Raw genomic sequence first — 17,203 nt, forward strand, 5'->3', positions numbered from 1 at the left:
ATGTTACCAATCTCACCAAGCTCAGGGAGTCACACTTTTTGAGACAAAAGTTAGGCTGCTATCGCTGCCTGGGATGCGCAACGTGTAACACCCTGATGTCAGGGGCTACATTTAACCATCCACATACTGGTCGTAAAATAAAAATACAACACAGACTCACGTGCACCACTACACATGTAGTTTACCTTCTAACTTGCCCTTGTGGTTTGGCCTATATAGGTAAAACAATTCGCCAATTTAGGGAACGTATGGCCCTTCATCGTAGTGCCATCAAGAAGGCTTACGAGAAGGGACATAGTGAGCAGCCTTTTGCCCGACATTGTCTAGCGGCCAAACACAATGTTGCATCTATTAGGGCTATTCTAATTGACCACGTACCTAAATCACATAGGGGGGGCGATAGGAATAGGATCCTGATGCAGAAGGAGTCCAGATGGATCTTTTCATTGGGGACTATTTCCCCTAAGGGCCTTAATGAGAATTTGGGTCTGCAATGCTTTTTGTAACTAAGTGAATGGTTCTTTGGTTCTCATTTTTTGCTTATTAGTTTAGTAAACTCTATCTTGCATATAGTGTTTATTATGAGCCTTTTAGGTATCATTAACACGTATCTTTGTGTAAATTGTTATTAATAATATGGGACTTACGAGCTATTTATGACAGTGCCTGTTTTTTAAATGGTGTTTGTTTTCACGTTTTTTATTTTTTGATTTTATCTCCTTTAGCTTGCACTAACAGGCGGCTCTATGGACGCAGTGTAATAGCGTCCTGGTTACCATGGAAGCTCCCTGCGACACGGCGCGCCATGATGACGTCACCCGTGAGACGCGGTAGTGGACCGGGAGAGCGGCATCGTCGGCGTGCTGTGGAGCAGGTGAGTGACATTAGAGCTCATTGTGATTTTGATTTGGTTGGGGATTTAAGAAAGTATGTTTGTGCACATTGGTTATTACTGCCCTGAGGACGGAGGAAGCTCCGAAACATGTCGGTTGTTCAATAAAAGTTTAATGGAATCCAGACTGCTGAGTGCCGCCTGCTTTACCCTTGGAATTATACAGTGGGACACCATTCCCTCAAGGAGGGCACCGCAGCACATTACCACTTACTTGCTCTGAGTGCCGGACACCACTACGACATCTATCTATCTATCTATCTATCTATCTATCTATCTATCTATCTATCTATCTATCTATCTATCTATCTATCTATCTATCTTAGGATGATAAGTAAAGTAGAGAAATATATAGTACCAACCAATTAGCTTCTGTCATTTTTTAACACAGCCTCCACTTTATCTCTCTCCATGGTTTGATACATCTTCCCCAAAGTCAAAAATGTAAAGTTCCATTGTGCTAAATAATGGAAGCATTGGGACATCAAACCAGTAAGAAACTCATACAGCTTAGATATAGAGGATGGAGAAATGTAGCTCAGCTCACTTCACTTTTTTTTTTTTAGGGGGGATGTGATTGTGCGATTGCTCATATATCAAGTTAATGTGGAGGAAAATCTTGTTGTATTTAGCTAGCCTTTCTATGAGATGTAGGCAGAAATAAGCATGGATTTCCTGACTGGATCACCCGTGTAGTATAAGCCCGCAAGGTCCTGAATAGCACTTGTGGCTAGTTAGTCTTCTCAGTCAATATTTACCAAAATTGGGCTGGCTAGACTATTTAGCAGATATGTGCAATTCGATGCTTTAGAGATCTGAACCTACACGAATTTTGGGGTTCCGGACTGATTCGAGTCCTTGATTGGATCTCATGAGGAGATCCGAACCGAGTCCTGGTCCGGATCTTCCCACAGTTCGGAAATTCATATTTTAAATTCAAATTTCTAGTTTTGGATTGCAAGAATTACGTGATTGTAACTGTTGTTATCCATTTTCAAGAAATCCAAAACTCAAGATTTGGATTTGAAATCCGAATTCTGAACCAAAACATTCAAGGGTGATTTTGCAAAACGAAACCAAAACACAACAATTAAATTAGGGCCAGAACCAAAGCACGAGACTCTGCACACATCTCTATTATTTAGGTTTCTGGCGTGCTGGAGTGTGACCATCTCCTGGATAAATTTGTGGTGGGTGGGACATTTTTCTTGGCACGCCACTTAGTTTACTCTTAATTTCAACTTACCTGAGGGTCTGACATTCCCCCGATTTGGTAATTTCTCAGATATATATAATGTACTATGGAGGTCTATTTACTAAGCCTTGGATGGAGATCAGAAATGAAGTACCAGTAACTGCCATGTCACAGGCTGTGGTTGAAACATGACAGGAGCTGAGTGGCAGGTACTTTATCTCCATCCAAGACTTAGTAAATAGACCCCTAAGTCTGCCCCATTTTCACAAACGTGTTGTTGATGCTTCTCCATTATCAGTCCATTAACTTGAGCGTATATTTAGAAATAATTAAGTCTATTTGTGAAGATCTGAAATATGAAACTATATGCACTATTGAAAGATTCAAATTAATTTGTAAGCTATAATAATAGAGATTTGCAGCCAAATCTAAGGGCCACTACTCTCTGCTTATTCTTCTTGACCTCTCTGCTGCTTTTGACACTGTGGACCACCCTCTCCTTCTGCAAATTCTTCACTCTCTTGGTCTACGCGATACTGCCCTCTCCTGGCTGTCCTCCTACCTCTCTGATCGTTCCTTCTCTGTCTCCTCTCATGATGCTACCTCGCCCCCACTTCCACTAACTGTTGGTGTCCCCTAAGGTTCTGTTCTTGGTCCTCTCCTTTTCTCTCTCTATACGTCCTCTTTAGGTGAACTCATTAGTTCTTTTAACTTCCAGTATCACCTCTATGCTGATGACACTCAAATCTACCTCTCCTCCCCTGATCTCTCCACGGCTCTCCTCACTCGTACCTCTAACTGTCTTTCTGTTATCTCTTCCTGGATGTCCCAGCGCTTTCTTAAACTCAACATGTCTAAGACTGAGCTGATCATCTTCCCACCCTCCCGCACAACCTCACCTCCCACAATCTCATTATCCATTGATGGCACGACTATCTCCTCTAGCCCCAAGTACGCTGTCTTGCTGTAATCCTTGACTCCTCCCTCTCCTTCAAACCACACATTCAGCACCTCTCACAAACCTGTAATTTTCATCTCAAAAACATTTCCAGGATCAGACCTTTTCTCACCCAGGATGCCACTAAGATCATTATTCACTCACTGATTATTTCCAGACTGGACTACTGTAATCTCCTCCTAACTGGCTTCCCTGACAATTACCTCTCTCCACTCCAATCTATCCTCAATGCTGCTGCCCGGCTCATCTTCCTCACCAAACGCACTACATCCACCTCCCCTCTCCTACAAGCCTTTCACTGGCTTCCCTTCCCTTTCAGAATCCAATTCAAACTTCTCACACTCACTTACAAAGCCCTCACCCACTCCTCTCCCAGTTACATCTCTGATCTTATCGCCCTTTACTCTCCCACCCATCCTCTTCGCTCTGCTAATGCACGCCGACTCTCCTGTCTTCTGATTATTTCCTCCCACTCCCATCTCCAAGATTTTTCATGTGCTGCTCCCTTCCTCTGGAATTCTTTACCTCTCCCCCTCAGACTCTCCACCTCTCTACAAAACTTCAAACGGGCTCTTAGACCCATTTCTTTACCAAACCCAGCCAAATCTCATCCTAACCCTCTGTTCCACGCTCTCTATGTACCCCATCTGTGTCACCCCTGTCTGTCCACCCCTCCCCTTAGAATGTAAGCTCTCACTAGTAGGGCCCTCTTCCCTCATGTGCTTATCCTTTTCTTACTTTAATAATCCTCAACTGCCCAAATCACGCAGTTTTTTGGCCACCTGGAACTTATTTCTGTCATTTACTGGTGTAGTTATGCTTAGTTACCCTGTACTTGTCCTATATTGTCTTCAACTGTAAGTCACTGTTTTCCTGTTTTGATTATGTGCATATGTACTCTGTAATTGGGCGCTGCGGAACCCTTGTGGCGCCATATAAATAAAGGATAATATTAATAATAATAATAATAATAATAATAATAAAGAGGACAAGCTTAGTAAATGACTACACTGAAGTTAACAACAAAACTTAGGAGCTTGATTTAGCAAACAAAAAGTTGAGGTGCTGTCCGTAGTAACCAGTCACATTCTAGATATCATTTAGCCTGTACAAAATCTGATTCGTTGGTTGCTATTGGCCACACCTCAACTTACTGTTTGATAAATCAAGTGCCTAAGTTTTGTTGTTTACTTCAGTGTAGTCACTTATTAAGTATTAACTAGCAATAGTGTTTTCCACATGTGAATAGTGTCAATTTATTGCTTCTGCAGACCATTTTCTCCCCATTTTTGATAAATACACTGATCAAGGACAACTTTAATATAATTGTTAAATACAAGGTATGTCATGGCAGTTTTTGGGTAGGCTGGATGACGTCGCCTGCGTTTCCTGCAATAGGATACATGGCCGTGGTGCGCCTGTGATATAGTGATAGACTAGTCATTGTTTCTAAAATCAAACTATCTTGATAAAAGATTTGGAAGTAAAGCAAAAAAAAGCAAGTAACTTTGTATCTGGAATAACCCATGTTGCAATGCAAGGGGAGAAAATACTTTATATTGTTTCTTTGCAGGGTAAATACTAGCTGCTTTTGAATGTAGCCCACAAACGTTAGACAGCTTTATTTTTACACTGCAATTTAGATTTGAGTTTGGACACACCCCATTCAAAGCTAAATCTCTCTGCACATGTTACATCTGCCCCCTTGCAGTGCAATATGGTTTTGCCCAGGCGGACAATTACTTGCTTTTTTTTTGCTTTACTTCCAAATCAGAATCAGGCCCTGGTTTACAAGTTTGATTCCTGCCCAGCTCATTATCTGTGTGTAGTTTGTATGTTTAAGCATGTTTCCCTTTTGGTGCTCCAGTTTCCTGTCACACTCCATATTGGAAGGTTAACTGGATGCTTGCATAATGTACCCTAATGTGTGCATGTGTTTAGTGTTCGTGTTAGGCCTATTTACTAAGCCTTGGATGGACAGAGATAAAGTACCAGCCAATCAGCTCCTATGTCACAGGCTGGGTTTGAAAAAAGACAGAAGCTGATTGGCTGGTACTTTATCTCTGTTCACTTTATCTCCATCCAAGGTTTAGTAAATAAACCCCTAGACTGTAAGATCCAATGGTTAAGGGACTGATATGAATGACAAATATTTTCTGTACAGTGCTGCGTTGTTAGTGGTGCTATATAATAATAAAATAATAATAATATTCCAAAGGTATCTAATGACACATTTTGTTTCTTACAGTACGGGAACTCAGGAGGCCCACTTGTGAATTTGGTAAGAGATTCTGCCCTCAGGTACTGGGAGTGAGTGAGCTTATGCTGTGCTGTCAGAACGCATTGACTGATATAGCCTGGCATGAGGTTTTTATGGTTGGCATCTCATCACTACATGAGACAACTATGCATGGTTGGCAAGACTAACAGAGGGTGGTGGTGTTAGTGACTGGCTGACTAACCGCCTACAGTTTTTTAAACTTGAAAGTTCAATAAATCTAAACTCATTTGTGGATGTTAAGTCACTGAGCGAAAGGAAAGTTTTCATGTTCCAGGAAGATGCGGTAAAAAGCAGCAGAACGTAGAATTAGAACTGCACCAGGCCAGTTACTTAGCGGGTGCGGGGAGTTGTAGAGACTTAAGCAAGGCAGGTAAAGACAAGTAGAAAAACAGGACAAAGAATAGTGCTAGGATTTCCACAGATGTGCTGACTAGATCCATCCTTCCCAAATACACCTGCTTCGTATCCCAGTCTCCCATCTCTTCCTCATTGACTGCGTCTCCTCTGTGTCTCCTCCCGACATCTCTTTCTCTATTAAATTCCTGTTATGTATACAACATCACTCTCTCCATTGTCTTTTCCCAATTGTTGCAATTTGGTTATTCCATGTGATTGTAAAATAGTAGCTCATTTCACTGGTTCCCATTTATGGCCTGATTCAGTAGCACACCTGCTGCTTCTGTGTATTCAGCCACTGTGCTATAATATGCTAATGCCACATGGGGGTGTCTTGTGTTAATAGACGCCGTCTGACAGCTTCTGCGATCCACTGCTGTGTCCGCAGACTCAGCATCGGTCATCTGTGTAACCCTCACCCCTTACCCAGGATGGCCGGTATTTTCATGCAGCAGGGGCCCAGTTAGCTGCGTCCTATGACGCAGCCACTGACCTCGCCCTGAAAATGGGCCTGACACGCCCCCATTTATGAAACACTGGCTGTTGCTACTCCTTCCCTGCCCCCAAATGGCGCAGCATGTCAGTCATGCTGCAGTGCATGTACAGGTCTGAGAACATTGGAGATGTATACAAAACATTGTGTTCGCGTACATCCCTAAATCTGCCCATAGTTATGCAGGGCATTCATTACAGAATTATCTGGGTGGTCCGCCTTATATTGGCGGATTGGCCACATAAATGTACTGTGTATGTACGCGACCATCAGAAATTATCGATCGGTCGGACCTGTCAGTCATCCTGCATGTCCATTTGATGGAATATTTTGCCACGGCTGACTGACAGATATTTTCCCTGTTCCTTCACAGAGGAGGAACGGAGAAATGTCTCCTCTCCAGTGGCAGGATGCATCCCACCAGTCATCGCAAGCATAACAGTGTTTATTAACACTGTATGCCTGAAGAGATTCGCAAAGGCAGCTTGCCTGGTAAGATCTGCCATTTTGAATAGAGGGTTTAGGACCCGGAGTCCTTCTTTGTACGTGTCGAGTGACGCATGTGCTGTGGGGTGTTGCTGGGAGGGATCTGATTAGATCCCTCTCAAGGGGAAACATGAAAAGAAGCCCATAGGCCTCTATAACACTATCTACAGCTGGCATTGCCCACTGCATCCTAGCTCCTGAATGTATTGCATTCCGGAGCTTGATGCATATGAGTAAAGCGGCCAAACCTCCGAAAACTTGTTTTCCGTAGGCTTGGCTGTAGTTTTAGCTTTGATGTATCCCGCCCCAGTGGAGGACCCCAGATATGGCGTGGTCTCGAGATATTGTACAGTGTATGCCCATGATATCTGAGGGGTGTCAGGCAAATTGTCGATATGACAAGCATTTTATTTGACCGTATATATTAGAGGCTTTTAGCATTGTGAGGTGTTTGTGGGTTTGTGCATTTTTATGTGCTTTTGTCTGTATTAGCTGTATTAGAACTACAAAGAATATACTGCATTTACAGTATGGTGCATTACAGTTGTGGACGAATAGGCTGGATAAGATCCTAAGTTATGTACATGTATCTCCCCTTATGGGATATGTCATCCTTTCAAAGGTTTTCCTGCATTTTTGAAATACTGTATGTACTGTACAGTGTTTTACATGTCATTGTGATCGATAGGGTGCAATTAAACATTTGCAATCACAAGTAGCTACAGATATGTCCTCATACATCTTGCCTCAATACGCCATGCAGCAGGAGACCGCGTGAGTGGGCCAACAGTTCCCGGGCAGCTCTGCTAATGTCTGGCGTCCTTTTTTTGATTAAAATGTGTCTTATTGGCATAGTGTTGCGAATAGAAAGCACAAGCAGCTTATGCTGATTAAAATGATATGTGACAAACCTATGCGGGTTATTCAGCTTTTTTAGCAAACCAAAAAAGCACACTAAAGGGCTATAGATTTGGGCGGGTTATTTTGTTTCTGTGCAGAGTAAATACTGGCTGCTTTATTTTTATACTGCAATTTAGATTTCAGTTTGATCACACCCCACCCAAATCTACTCTCTGCACATGTTACATCTGCCCCCCCCCCCCCCCCCCCGCGTTGTACTTGGTTTTGCCCATTAGTGTCCTTTTTTGGTTTGATAACCTGAATAAGGCCCTATATTCTCTGTGCATTTGTATCTGCATACGTAATGCTTTGTTAGTGTTTTCTATGAAAAAAGCCAATGACACTGTACCGTAGCATTTCATATGCAGCTACAGCCGCAGTCGCACACAGAATCTAGGCATGCCGCATATCATTTTAGTCAGCATAAGCTGCTTGTGCGTCCTAGTCTCATAGTGATGCAACGTATTTAGACGCATTTAAATAAAAAAGTTGTACATAAAGACGCTCTGAGCTACCGAGTCACGCCACGTCATGGCGCGACTAGAAGGGCTGTTTAACGTGATGCAACAAGGATGTAGGGGGACACATTTGTATTAGAGGCAAAGTAAAAATAAATAAAAATAGTAATACATGCAAACGCACAAAAGGAAACATAAACTGAGCAAGTATGATATGGAAGGCACGATTTTATGTACCCAAAAAACTATTTTGTTTTTGGGTTGGACACTGTAGCATTCATGTTAAGGCTTGCTTTCTGGAAAAATAAGACTTAAAAAAATCAGCCATGCAGGATAGTATTTCTGTTTGTTTATCACAGGACGGTGAGGTGATTGGAATAAACACACTGAAAGTTACCGCTGGCATCTCCTTTGCTATTCCATCAGATAAAGTCCGCAAGTTCCTTGCAGAGTCACACAGCAGGCAGTCCGCAGGTAACTTTGTAGTTTCTGTTCTGTCATTTGCAGGCTTGTAGTGAATAAACGCCATCACTGATAAAAAACACTTGTAGGTAATGCCAGCACACAACTTACAGAGTGACGTTTGAAGGAAAATGAATGTAACAGCACAGAGCCATGAAGTAGCACACCCAGGTTGTGACCTAGTCATTTGACTGCTGCCAAACCGCTGGATAAAGCTCTGCGCTGCACAAACACCCAATCCTGCATAAATGATGACCCCACACACAGCTTTGGGATTACTAATTGACCTGTTTTTCCACTGATATGTAGGATTTTGATCAGTTATACTGTAGTATATACACAGAACATTGGCTGGTCAACTTTGTAGAATTAACTAGTTTCATAATAAATTCACCCTGTGTTGTGCTAACCTAACCACTTAACTGGCACATTCATATGAGATACTGAAAAGGTGTGCTGCACTTGCCCACAGGGTGGCGCTAGACCATGCCTGTTGTCTGTTAAATAAGATTTTAAATAGACATTATAAACATAATTAAATCATAAAGAATTACAATGTATAATAAAGTTTTGTAACAAAAATATTCACCAATTAATTGGGTAAAGAAGACAGTGCATCACATGGCCACTTGGGGACCAGGTGCAAGATCCCCACCCAAAAAATCCAGAATGTAGTTAAAATGCCGACTGTCGGGATCCAGGCAGCCGACAATGCCGCCAGCCAGAATCCCGGCACACCAGGGCTGTTCCCACTCGTGGTTGTCCACGATACCCATAGAGTGGGAATAGATCCTGTGACGAGCACAGCAAGCCACCGACCCTGCAGTGCGGCAAGCGCAGCGAGCCCACAAGGGGACATGGGCTCACCCCGCTGCCGGCATTCTAGCGGGCGGGATGCTGCTATCGGGATATTGACAGCCGGCATCCCAACCGCTGGAATAACGTTTCATACCCCAAAAAATCCCACATGCTAACCTCTTGCACCTATTTATTTTCTCATAGGGGGTCATTCAGATTTGATCACTGGGCAGCGACTTTTGCAGCCATGTGATCAGATAGTCGCCGCCTACGGAGGGAGTGTATTTTAGCTGTGCAGGTGTGCGATCACATGTGTAGCAGAGCTGTGGAAACTGATTTTGTGCAGTCTCTGCGCAGCCCAGGACTTACTCTTCCTGTGCGATAGAATCCTGATGATCGGGGCCGGAGCTGACGTCAGACACCCTCCCTGAGCCCGCCTGCGTTTTCCCGGACACTCCCTGAAAACGGTCAGTTGCCACCCACAAACGGCCTCTTCCTGTCAATCTCCTTGCGAAAGCCCGTGCGAATAGATTCTTCGCACCATCCCGTTGCAGGGCGCCGATGCATGTTGCAGCCATGCGATGCGCCAGCGCAGTGCAGTGCATACGCATGCGCAGCTTGGATCTGATCGCCCACTGTGCGATAATGCACAACAGTGATCAGATCTGAATGACCCCCATAGAGCACACAGATATTTCACCCAGATTGGAACTTTGTGCAGATGCAATGTATAAGCACCTGGCTACAACAGTTGCCGGTGACAGGGCACAGTCATGGACCAGGCTCCCCCTGGAATTTCTTTACATTTAGCAGAAGGGCGATTGCTGTGACCTCTATAGTAACATCAGGGTTGTTTTGATGTTCATGTGCACAGACATTGAGCTATAGATCTGTTTAGTTTTATAGATCTGGTATCTCACAGTGACAGGCATTGGTTAACCCTCTACATGGATATTTCCAGAAACAGTGACACACTGAGGACTGATTCTAAACATTTTTTTTTACATTTCAAACCATATTATTCTTTCCCCTCTTCAGTATTCAGTGCTCTGTTTATGTGTATGTTGCTTGTCTGACTGTACTTTGCCAACTATGTTTGCAGGTCAGGCAATTAAGAAGAAGAGGTACTTGGGAATTAGGATGCTGTCACTTACTCCAGGGTGAGAACTATAATTTGTCATTATGATTAAAGGAGATTGTTCGCATACAGTATAGATTATTTTCTCATACGTCCTAGAGGATGCTGGGGTCACATCAAGAACCATGGGGTATCGACGGGATCCGCAGGAGACATGGGCACTTTAAGACTTTCAAAGGGGTTTGAACTGGCTCCTCCCTCTATGCCCCTCCTCCAGACTCCAGTTTAGAATCTGTGCCCTGGCAGACTGGATGCACTCTGAGGAGCTCTACTGAGTTTCTCTGAAAAGACTTTGTTAGGTTTTTTATTTTCAGGGAGACCTGCTGGCAACAGTCTCCCTGCTTCGTGGGACTTAGGGGAGAGAAGTCAGACCTACTTCTGTGAGTTTCAAGGCTCTGCTTCTTTGGCTATATGACACCATTAGCTCCTGAGGGTTTGATCACTAGGTACACCTAGGTGCTCATTCCCAAAGCCGGCCGTCACCCCCCCTTGCAGAGCCAGAAGTCAGAAGACAGGTAAGTAGAAGAAGAAAAGAAGACTTCAGTGACGGCTTTGAGGTACCGCACAGCGATCGCACGCTGCGCGTCATGCTCCCACTACACAGCGGCACTACAGGGTGAAGGGCACGGGGGGGGGGGGGGGGCAGCATATCTAACCTCTGTAACTAACTGGCAAGAGCGGACATAGTGCCAGTGCACTGTTCAGGCCCCCGCCAGTATAAAAATGTATTTAAAAACAGCGGGTTTGAAGCGCGCCATTATGGGGGCGGAGCTTAGCCCTCGCAGTACACAGCCCGGCGCCATTTCTCTACACAGGGCTGCATAGACGCTGGTCCTTCCTCACACTGGTGCATAAGAATCAGGGTGAAAAACGGGGGGGGGGGGGGGGGGGGCACAGTTATTTTGGTGCATTGTTTGTAAATTATAAAAGCGCTGCAGGTCTGGGGCATTTTCTGTGGTGTTTCAGACTGGATTGGGCGCTGGGATGTGAGCTGGCAATAACTCCCTCTGTGTCTCCCTGACAAGCTTTACTGTGGGTCTGTCCCCTATAGGCCCAGTGTGTCTGCGTGTGTTGGGTGCACGTGTGTCGGCATGTCTGAGGCGGAGGGCTCTTCCCAGGAGGAGACTATGTTAGGGACACAAACGGCTGTGGGAGTGACCCTGTCGGCACCGCCGTCACCTGATTGGGTGAATGTTTTGAGTGCTCTGAATGCTATTGTCGCTTTGATAAATAAGAGATTGGATAATTCTGAGTCTCAGAACCAGGCTTGGGACACTGCCTTGAGAAAGACCCAAATTAAGAGGTTTGAAACGCGTTCGTTTATTGTGTTGGAGATCCTAGGTACCCAGAGCTGTCCTGGAGGTGCTGAGCGGGAGCCAGATTGACTATCTTTCCGGAGTTTGCCTACCCGGGTGGACCTCCTTCGGATAAGTAATAAGAACTGTCATTGAGAACTGTTTACCATCAGTTCTCCACCGTATCTGGTAATTGTTCAGTCCTCCAGGGACACCACTGTGGAACACCAGAGCTATTTATGTTGTCATATTTGTGTGTATTGTTATTAAACATATTGTACTGCACATGAAAGTTTTATGTTTTTTCCCACATGTGGAGAGGATGATATGAAATATCCGATGTGGATGGAAAAGATTTATGGAGCATCTATAAGGAATGTATATTTCCATTTGATTTTCTTGTGTGATGGTAGCACAATACTAGGTGGCGCCCAATTTAGCAGGATCATACTTTCTCGTTTTACTGACTCAAGTGTTGACTATAGTGATGCCAGATTAGATCCAAACTATCAAAGAGCATATCACTGAGGACCCTACTGTTCCTGTTACTAGGGTCTGTATGTATAAAGGAAAGAAACCTGAGGTAACGATTCCTCCCTCTCATGAACTGAACTCGCTTTGTGAAAAGGTTTGGGAAAATCCTGACAAAAAGTTTCAGATTCCCAAAAGGATTCCAGTGGCGTATCCGTTTCCCTCTGGGGATAGGGAAAAATGGGAGGCACCCCACATTGTGGACAAAGCTCTATCACGGCTGTCCAAAAAGGTGGCTCTTCCGTCCCCTGACACGGCAGCCCTAAAGGATCCTGCGGATCGTAGGCAGGAAAATACATTGAAATCCATTTATGTCACAACGGGTACGCTACTCAGACCAGCCATTGCATCTGCGTGGGTGAGTAGTGCTATCGAAAAATGGGCAGATAACTTGTCATCTGAAATAGATACCCTGGATAGGGATAGCATTCTTTTGACACTAGGTTATATCAAGGACGCTGCAGTCTACCTAAAGGAAGCTGCGAGGGATATTGGCCTCTTGGGATCAAGGGCCAATGCCATGGCGGTCTCAGCTAGGAGAGCATTGTGGATTCATCAATGGAATGCAGATGCTGACTCTAAGAAAGCTATGGAGTCTCTACCGTATAAAGGTGGTGTATTGTTTGGTGACGGCCTCGCTGATTTGGTATCTACGGCTACCGCGGGTAAGTCATCATTTTTACCTTATGTGCCTGCACCACAAAAGAAAGCACACCACTATCAGATGCAGTCCTTTCGGCCCAATAAATACAGAAAAGGCCGAGGATCTTCCTTCCTTGCTACTAGAGGAAAGGGTAAAGGTAAACGATCACCGGCTGTGGCCGATTCCCACGAGCAGAAGTCCTCCCCGGCTTCTGTCAAATCCACCGCATGACGCTGGGGCTCCTCTGCGGGAGTCCGCACCGGTGGGGGCACGTCTCAAGCTCTTCAGTCAGTTCTGGGCTCGTTCGGCCCTGGACCCATGGGTTTTAGAAATAGTGTCTCAGGGGTACAAACTGGAGTTTCAAGACGTTCCCCCCTCACCGATTTTTCAAATCGGTCTTACACCGATTTTTCAAATCGGTCTTACCAGCTTCTCTTCCGGACAGGGAGGTCGTATGCGCCGCAATACAAAAAACTTCAAATTCAAGATGGAATCTCTCTGGGCAGTGATCTCCAGTCTGGAGGAGGGGGATTTTATGGTGTCGGTAGACATAAAGGATGCCTACTTACATGTTCCCATTTATCCTCCACTTCAGGCTTACCTGAGGTTTGCAGTTCAGGATTGTCATTACCAATTTCAGACGTTGCCGTTTGGTCTGTCCACGGCTCCGAGGGTTTTCACCAAAGTAATGGCCGAAATGATGGTTCTCCTGCGCAAGAAAGGAGTCACAATTATCCAGTACTTGGACGATCTCCTGATAAAGGTGAGATCCAGGGAACAATTACTGCAGAACATTACGCTCTCCCTGACAATTCTGCAGCAACATGGTTGGCTCCTAAACTTGCCAAAATCACAGTTGGTTCCGACGAGACGGCTGTCGTTTTTGGGAATGATTCTGGACACAGAATTACAGAGAGTTTTTCTTCCAGTGGAAAAGGCTCTGGAAATCAGAACCTGGTCAAACAAATTCTGAAACCAGCAAGAGTATTGATCCATCAATGCACTCGGTTGCTGGGGAAGATGGTGGCATCCTACGAGGCCATTCAGTTTGGCAGATTCCATGCCAGAGTGTTTCAGTGGGACCTGTTGGACAAGTGGTCCGGGTCCCATCTACACATGCACCGAAGGATAACCCTGTCTTCCAAGACCAGAATCTCACTCCTGTGGTGGCTGCACAGCTCTCACCTCCTAGAGGGACGCAGGTTCGGGATCCAGGACTGGATCTTAGTGACCACGGATGTGAGTCTCCGAGGCTGGGGAGCAGTCACACAGGGGGAAAGCTTCCATGGAAGATGGTCAAGCCAGGAAATGTGTCTACACATAAACCTTCTGGAGTTAAGGGCCATTCACAATGGCCTTCTGCAAGCGGAACATCTTCTTCGCAATCGGTCCGTCTTGATTCAGTCGGACAACATAGCAGTAGCGTACATAAACCGCCAGGGCGGAACAAAGAGCAGAGCGGCCACAAAGGTTCTCCGTTGGGCGGAAAGGCATACAAGCGCTCTGTCAGCGATCTTCATTCCAGGAGTGGACAACTGGGAAGCAGACTTCCTAAGCAGACACGATCTCCATCCAGGAGAGTGGGGTCTTCATCAAGAGGTCTTTACAGAAGTGACAAGTCTTTGGGGAATTCCTCAAATAGACATGATGGCGTCTCGCCTCAACAAGAAACTTCAGAGATATTGTTCCAGGTCGAGAGACCCTCAAGTAATAGCAGTGGACGCCCTAGTGACACCGTGGGTGTTTCAGTCGGTGTACGTGTTTCCTCCGCTTCCACTCGTTCCAAAAGTGATAAAGATCATAAGAAGAACAAAGGTTCAAGCGATCCTCATTGTTCCAGACTGGCCAAGGAGGGCTTGGTATCCAGATCTTCAGGAATTACTCATAGGAGATCCCTGGCCTCTTCCTCTGAGGGAGGATCTGTTACAGCAGGGGCCGTGCGTGTTCCAAGACTTACCGCGACTTTGTTTGACGGCTTGGAGGTTGAACGCCAGATCCTAGCCCGAAAGGGTATTCCCAAGGAAGTCATCCCCACTCTTATTCAGGCCAGGAAAGGAGTAACGTCTAAACATTACCACCGTATTTGGAGGAAATACGTGTCTTAGTGTGAATCCAAGAAGGCTTCTACGGAAGAATTTCAGTTAGGACGTTTTCTCCATTTTCTACAAGCCGGTGTGGACGCGGGCCTAAAGTTGGGCTCAATTAAAGTAAAAATTTCAGCTTAAATCGGTTTTCTTCCAAAGACAATTGGCCTCCCTTCCAGAAGTTCAGACTTTCGTGAAAGGCGTGTTGCACATCCAACCTCCCTTTGTGCCCCCTGTGGCACCGTGGGATCTTAACATGGTGTTGCAATTCCTTCAATCTCACTGGTTTGAACCTTTACAGAAGGTAGAGTTGAAATTCCTCACTTGGAAAGTGGTCATGCTGTTGGCCTTGGCATCCGCAAGGCGTGTGTCTGAATTAGCGGCCTTGTCTCACAAGAGCCCTTATTTGATCTTCCATGAAGATAGGGCAGAGTTGAGGACTCGTCAGCAGTTTCTGCCGAAAGTGGTTTCGTCGTTCCACTTGAACCAACCTATTGTGGTGCCTTGCTGGAATCCAAATTTCTCGATGTAGTAAGAGCTTTGAAAATTTATGTCGCCAGAACGGCTCAGTTTAGGGAAACGGAGGCTCTGTTTGTCCTGTACGCTCACAACAAAATTGGGGCTCCTGCTTCCAAGCAGACTATTGCGCGCTGGATCTGTCATACGATTCAGCATGCTCATTTTATGGCTGGATTGCCGTTACCGAAATCGGTGAAGGCCCATTCTAGCAGAAAGGTGGGCTCGTCCTGGGCGGCTGCCCGGGGGGTCTCGGCATTACAACTTTGACGAGCGGCTACTTGGTCGGTTTCAAACACCTTTGCGAAGTTCTACAAGTTTGATACCCTGGCTGATGAGGACCTCATGTTTGGTCAGTCGGTGCTGCAGAGTCATCCGCACTCTCCCGCCCGTTCTAGAGCTTTGGTATAACCCCATGGTTCTTGATGTGACCCCAGCATCCTCTAGGACGCATGAGACAATAGGATTTTAATACCTACCGGTAAATCCTTTTCTCTTAGTCCGTAGAGGATGCTGGGCGCCCGTCCCAGTGCGTACTGTATCTGCAGTTTGTTGCGTTTTTAACACAGGTTGTGTTACGTTTAGTCAGCCTGTTGCTGACGTTGTTCATGCCGTTGATTTGCGTTATGTTAAATGCCATGTTGTACGGCGTGCTTGAGGTGTGAGCTGGTATGTATCTCACCCTAGTTTAACAATAAATCCTTTTCCTTGAAATGTCCGCCTCCCTGGGCACAGTTCCTATAACTGGAGTCTGGAGGAGGGGCATAGAGGGAGGAGCCAGTTCACACCCCTTTGAAAGTCTTAAAGTGCCCATGTCTTCTGCGGATCCCGTCTATACCCCATGGTTCTTGATGTGACCCCAGCATCCTCTACGGACTAAGAGAAAAGGATTTACCAGTAGGTATTAAAATCCTATTTAAATTTACTGGCTTGTACATACCCTCCTGTAACTATAAAGCAACTGGTGGTGTAGCCAAGTTTTAAAGCAAGGGTAAAAAAGGATAAAAATAGGTGCCGTCATGGGGTATTGTTAGTTCAGAGTGGGCAAATACACCAGCTACCCTGCACATCAGGTCAAACATTGGATGGACTCTGGTACATAAACTACTCCTCCCCGGACTTTACCATACTCCATACTTTCCTACCCTTTTAGTCTCCTGTCCGGGAGAAGCCAGGAGAGGAGACGCAGAAGGCTACTTTGGGGGACTGGGGCCAAATTGTGATGTCATTCACAGATGAGAAAAATATCCGTGATTCGCTGGTGTGGGGGGGGGGGGGGGGGGGTGAGGCTAAATGGTGCGGTTAGCCCCGTCCCTTCACAAGCTGCCGAAACGGTATTCACGTCTGATCAGCAGTAACCATAGGGTATAGATGGGGTGATCAGGCGACTAAAAGTTGACATAAAAACTGTATCATGGACTGGTCTGGGCTATTCCTTCGATATTTCTTTAGCAAATAAGCAGTCAAAAGGTCCGGGATTGATTTCAAGTCTGGCATTTGAATTTGGAACTGTTGATGTGAACCCACAACATGCGGTTAAAGTAGCTTAGTGAAAGAGTTTATCATTAGGCTGCAAAAACAAAAATGTCCATCAGAGAGGTAGCGGGAATCTTAGGAGTCAAGGCCAAATCAACAGTTTGCACATTCTAATTAAAAAAGTACTGGTGAGCTCAGAAA

At 45.3% G+C, this 17,203-nt stretch overlaps 1 protein-coding gene across 1 annotated transcript in view; it reads left to right on the forward strand.

The window, feature by feature from the left end:
* The window catches only part of HTRA1 (HtrA serine peptidase 1), a 65,629-nt gene that overhangs the window by 40,992 nt on the left and 7,434 nt on the right, over nt 1-17,203 (forward strand). The window contains exons 6-8 of the mRNA XM_063961861.1: nt 5,294-5,326; nt 8,419-8,533; nt 10,422-10,479. Of these exons, the coding sequence (XP_063817931.1) occupies nt 5,294-5,326; nt 8,419-8,533; nt 10,422-10,479 (206 nt within the window). The remainder of the gene's footprint in view (nt 1-5,293; nt 5,327-8,418; nt 8,534-10,421; nt 10,480-17,203) is intronic.

This window comes from Pseudophryne corroboree, chromosome 3 (assembly GCF_028390025.1).
Source record: "Pseudophryne corroboree isolate aPseCor3 chromosome 3, aPseCor3.hap2, whole genome shotgun sequence".
In the NCBI taxonomy this organism is placed as follows: Eukaryota; Metazoa; Chordata; class Amphibia; order Anura; family Myobatrachidae; genus Pseudophryne; species Pseudophryne corroboree.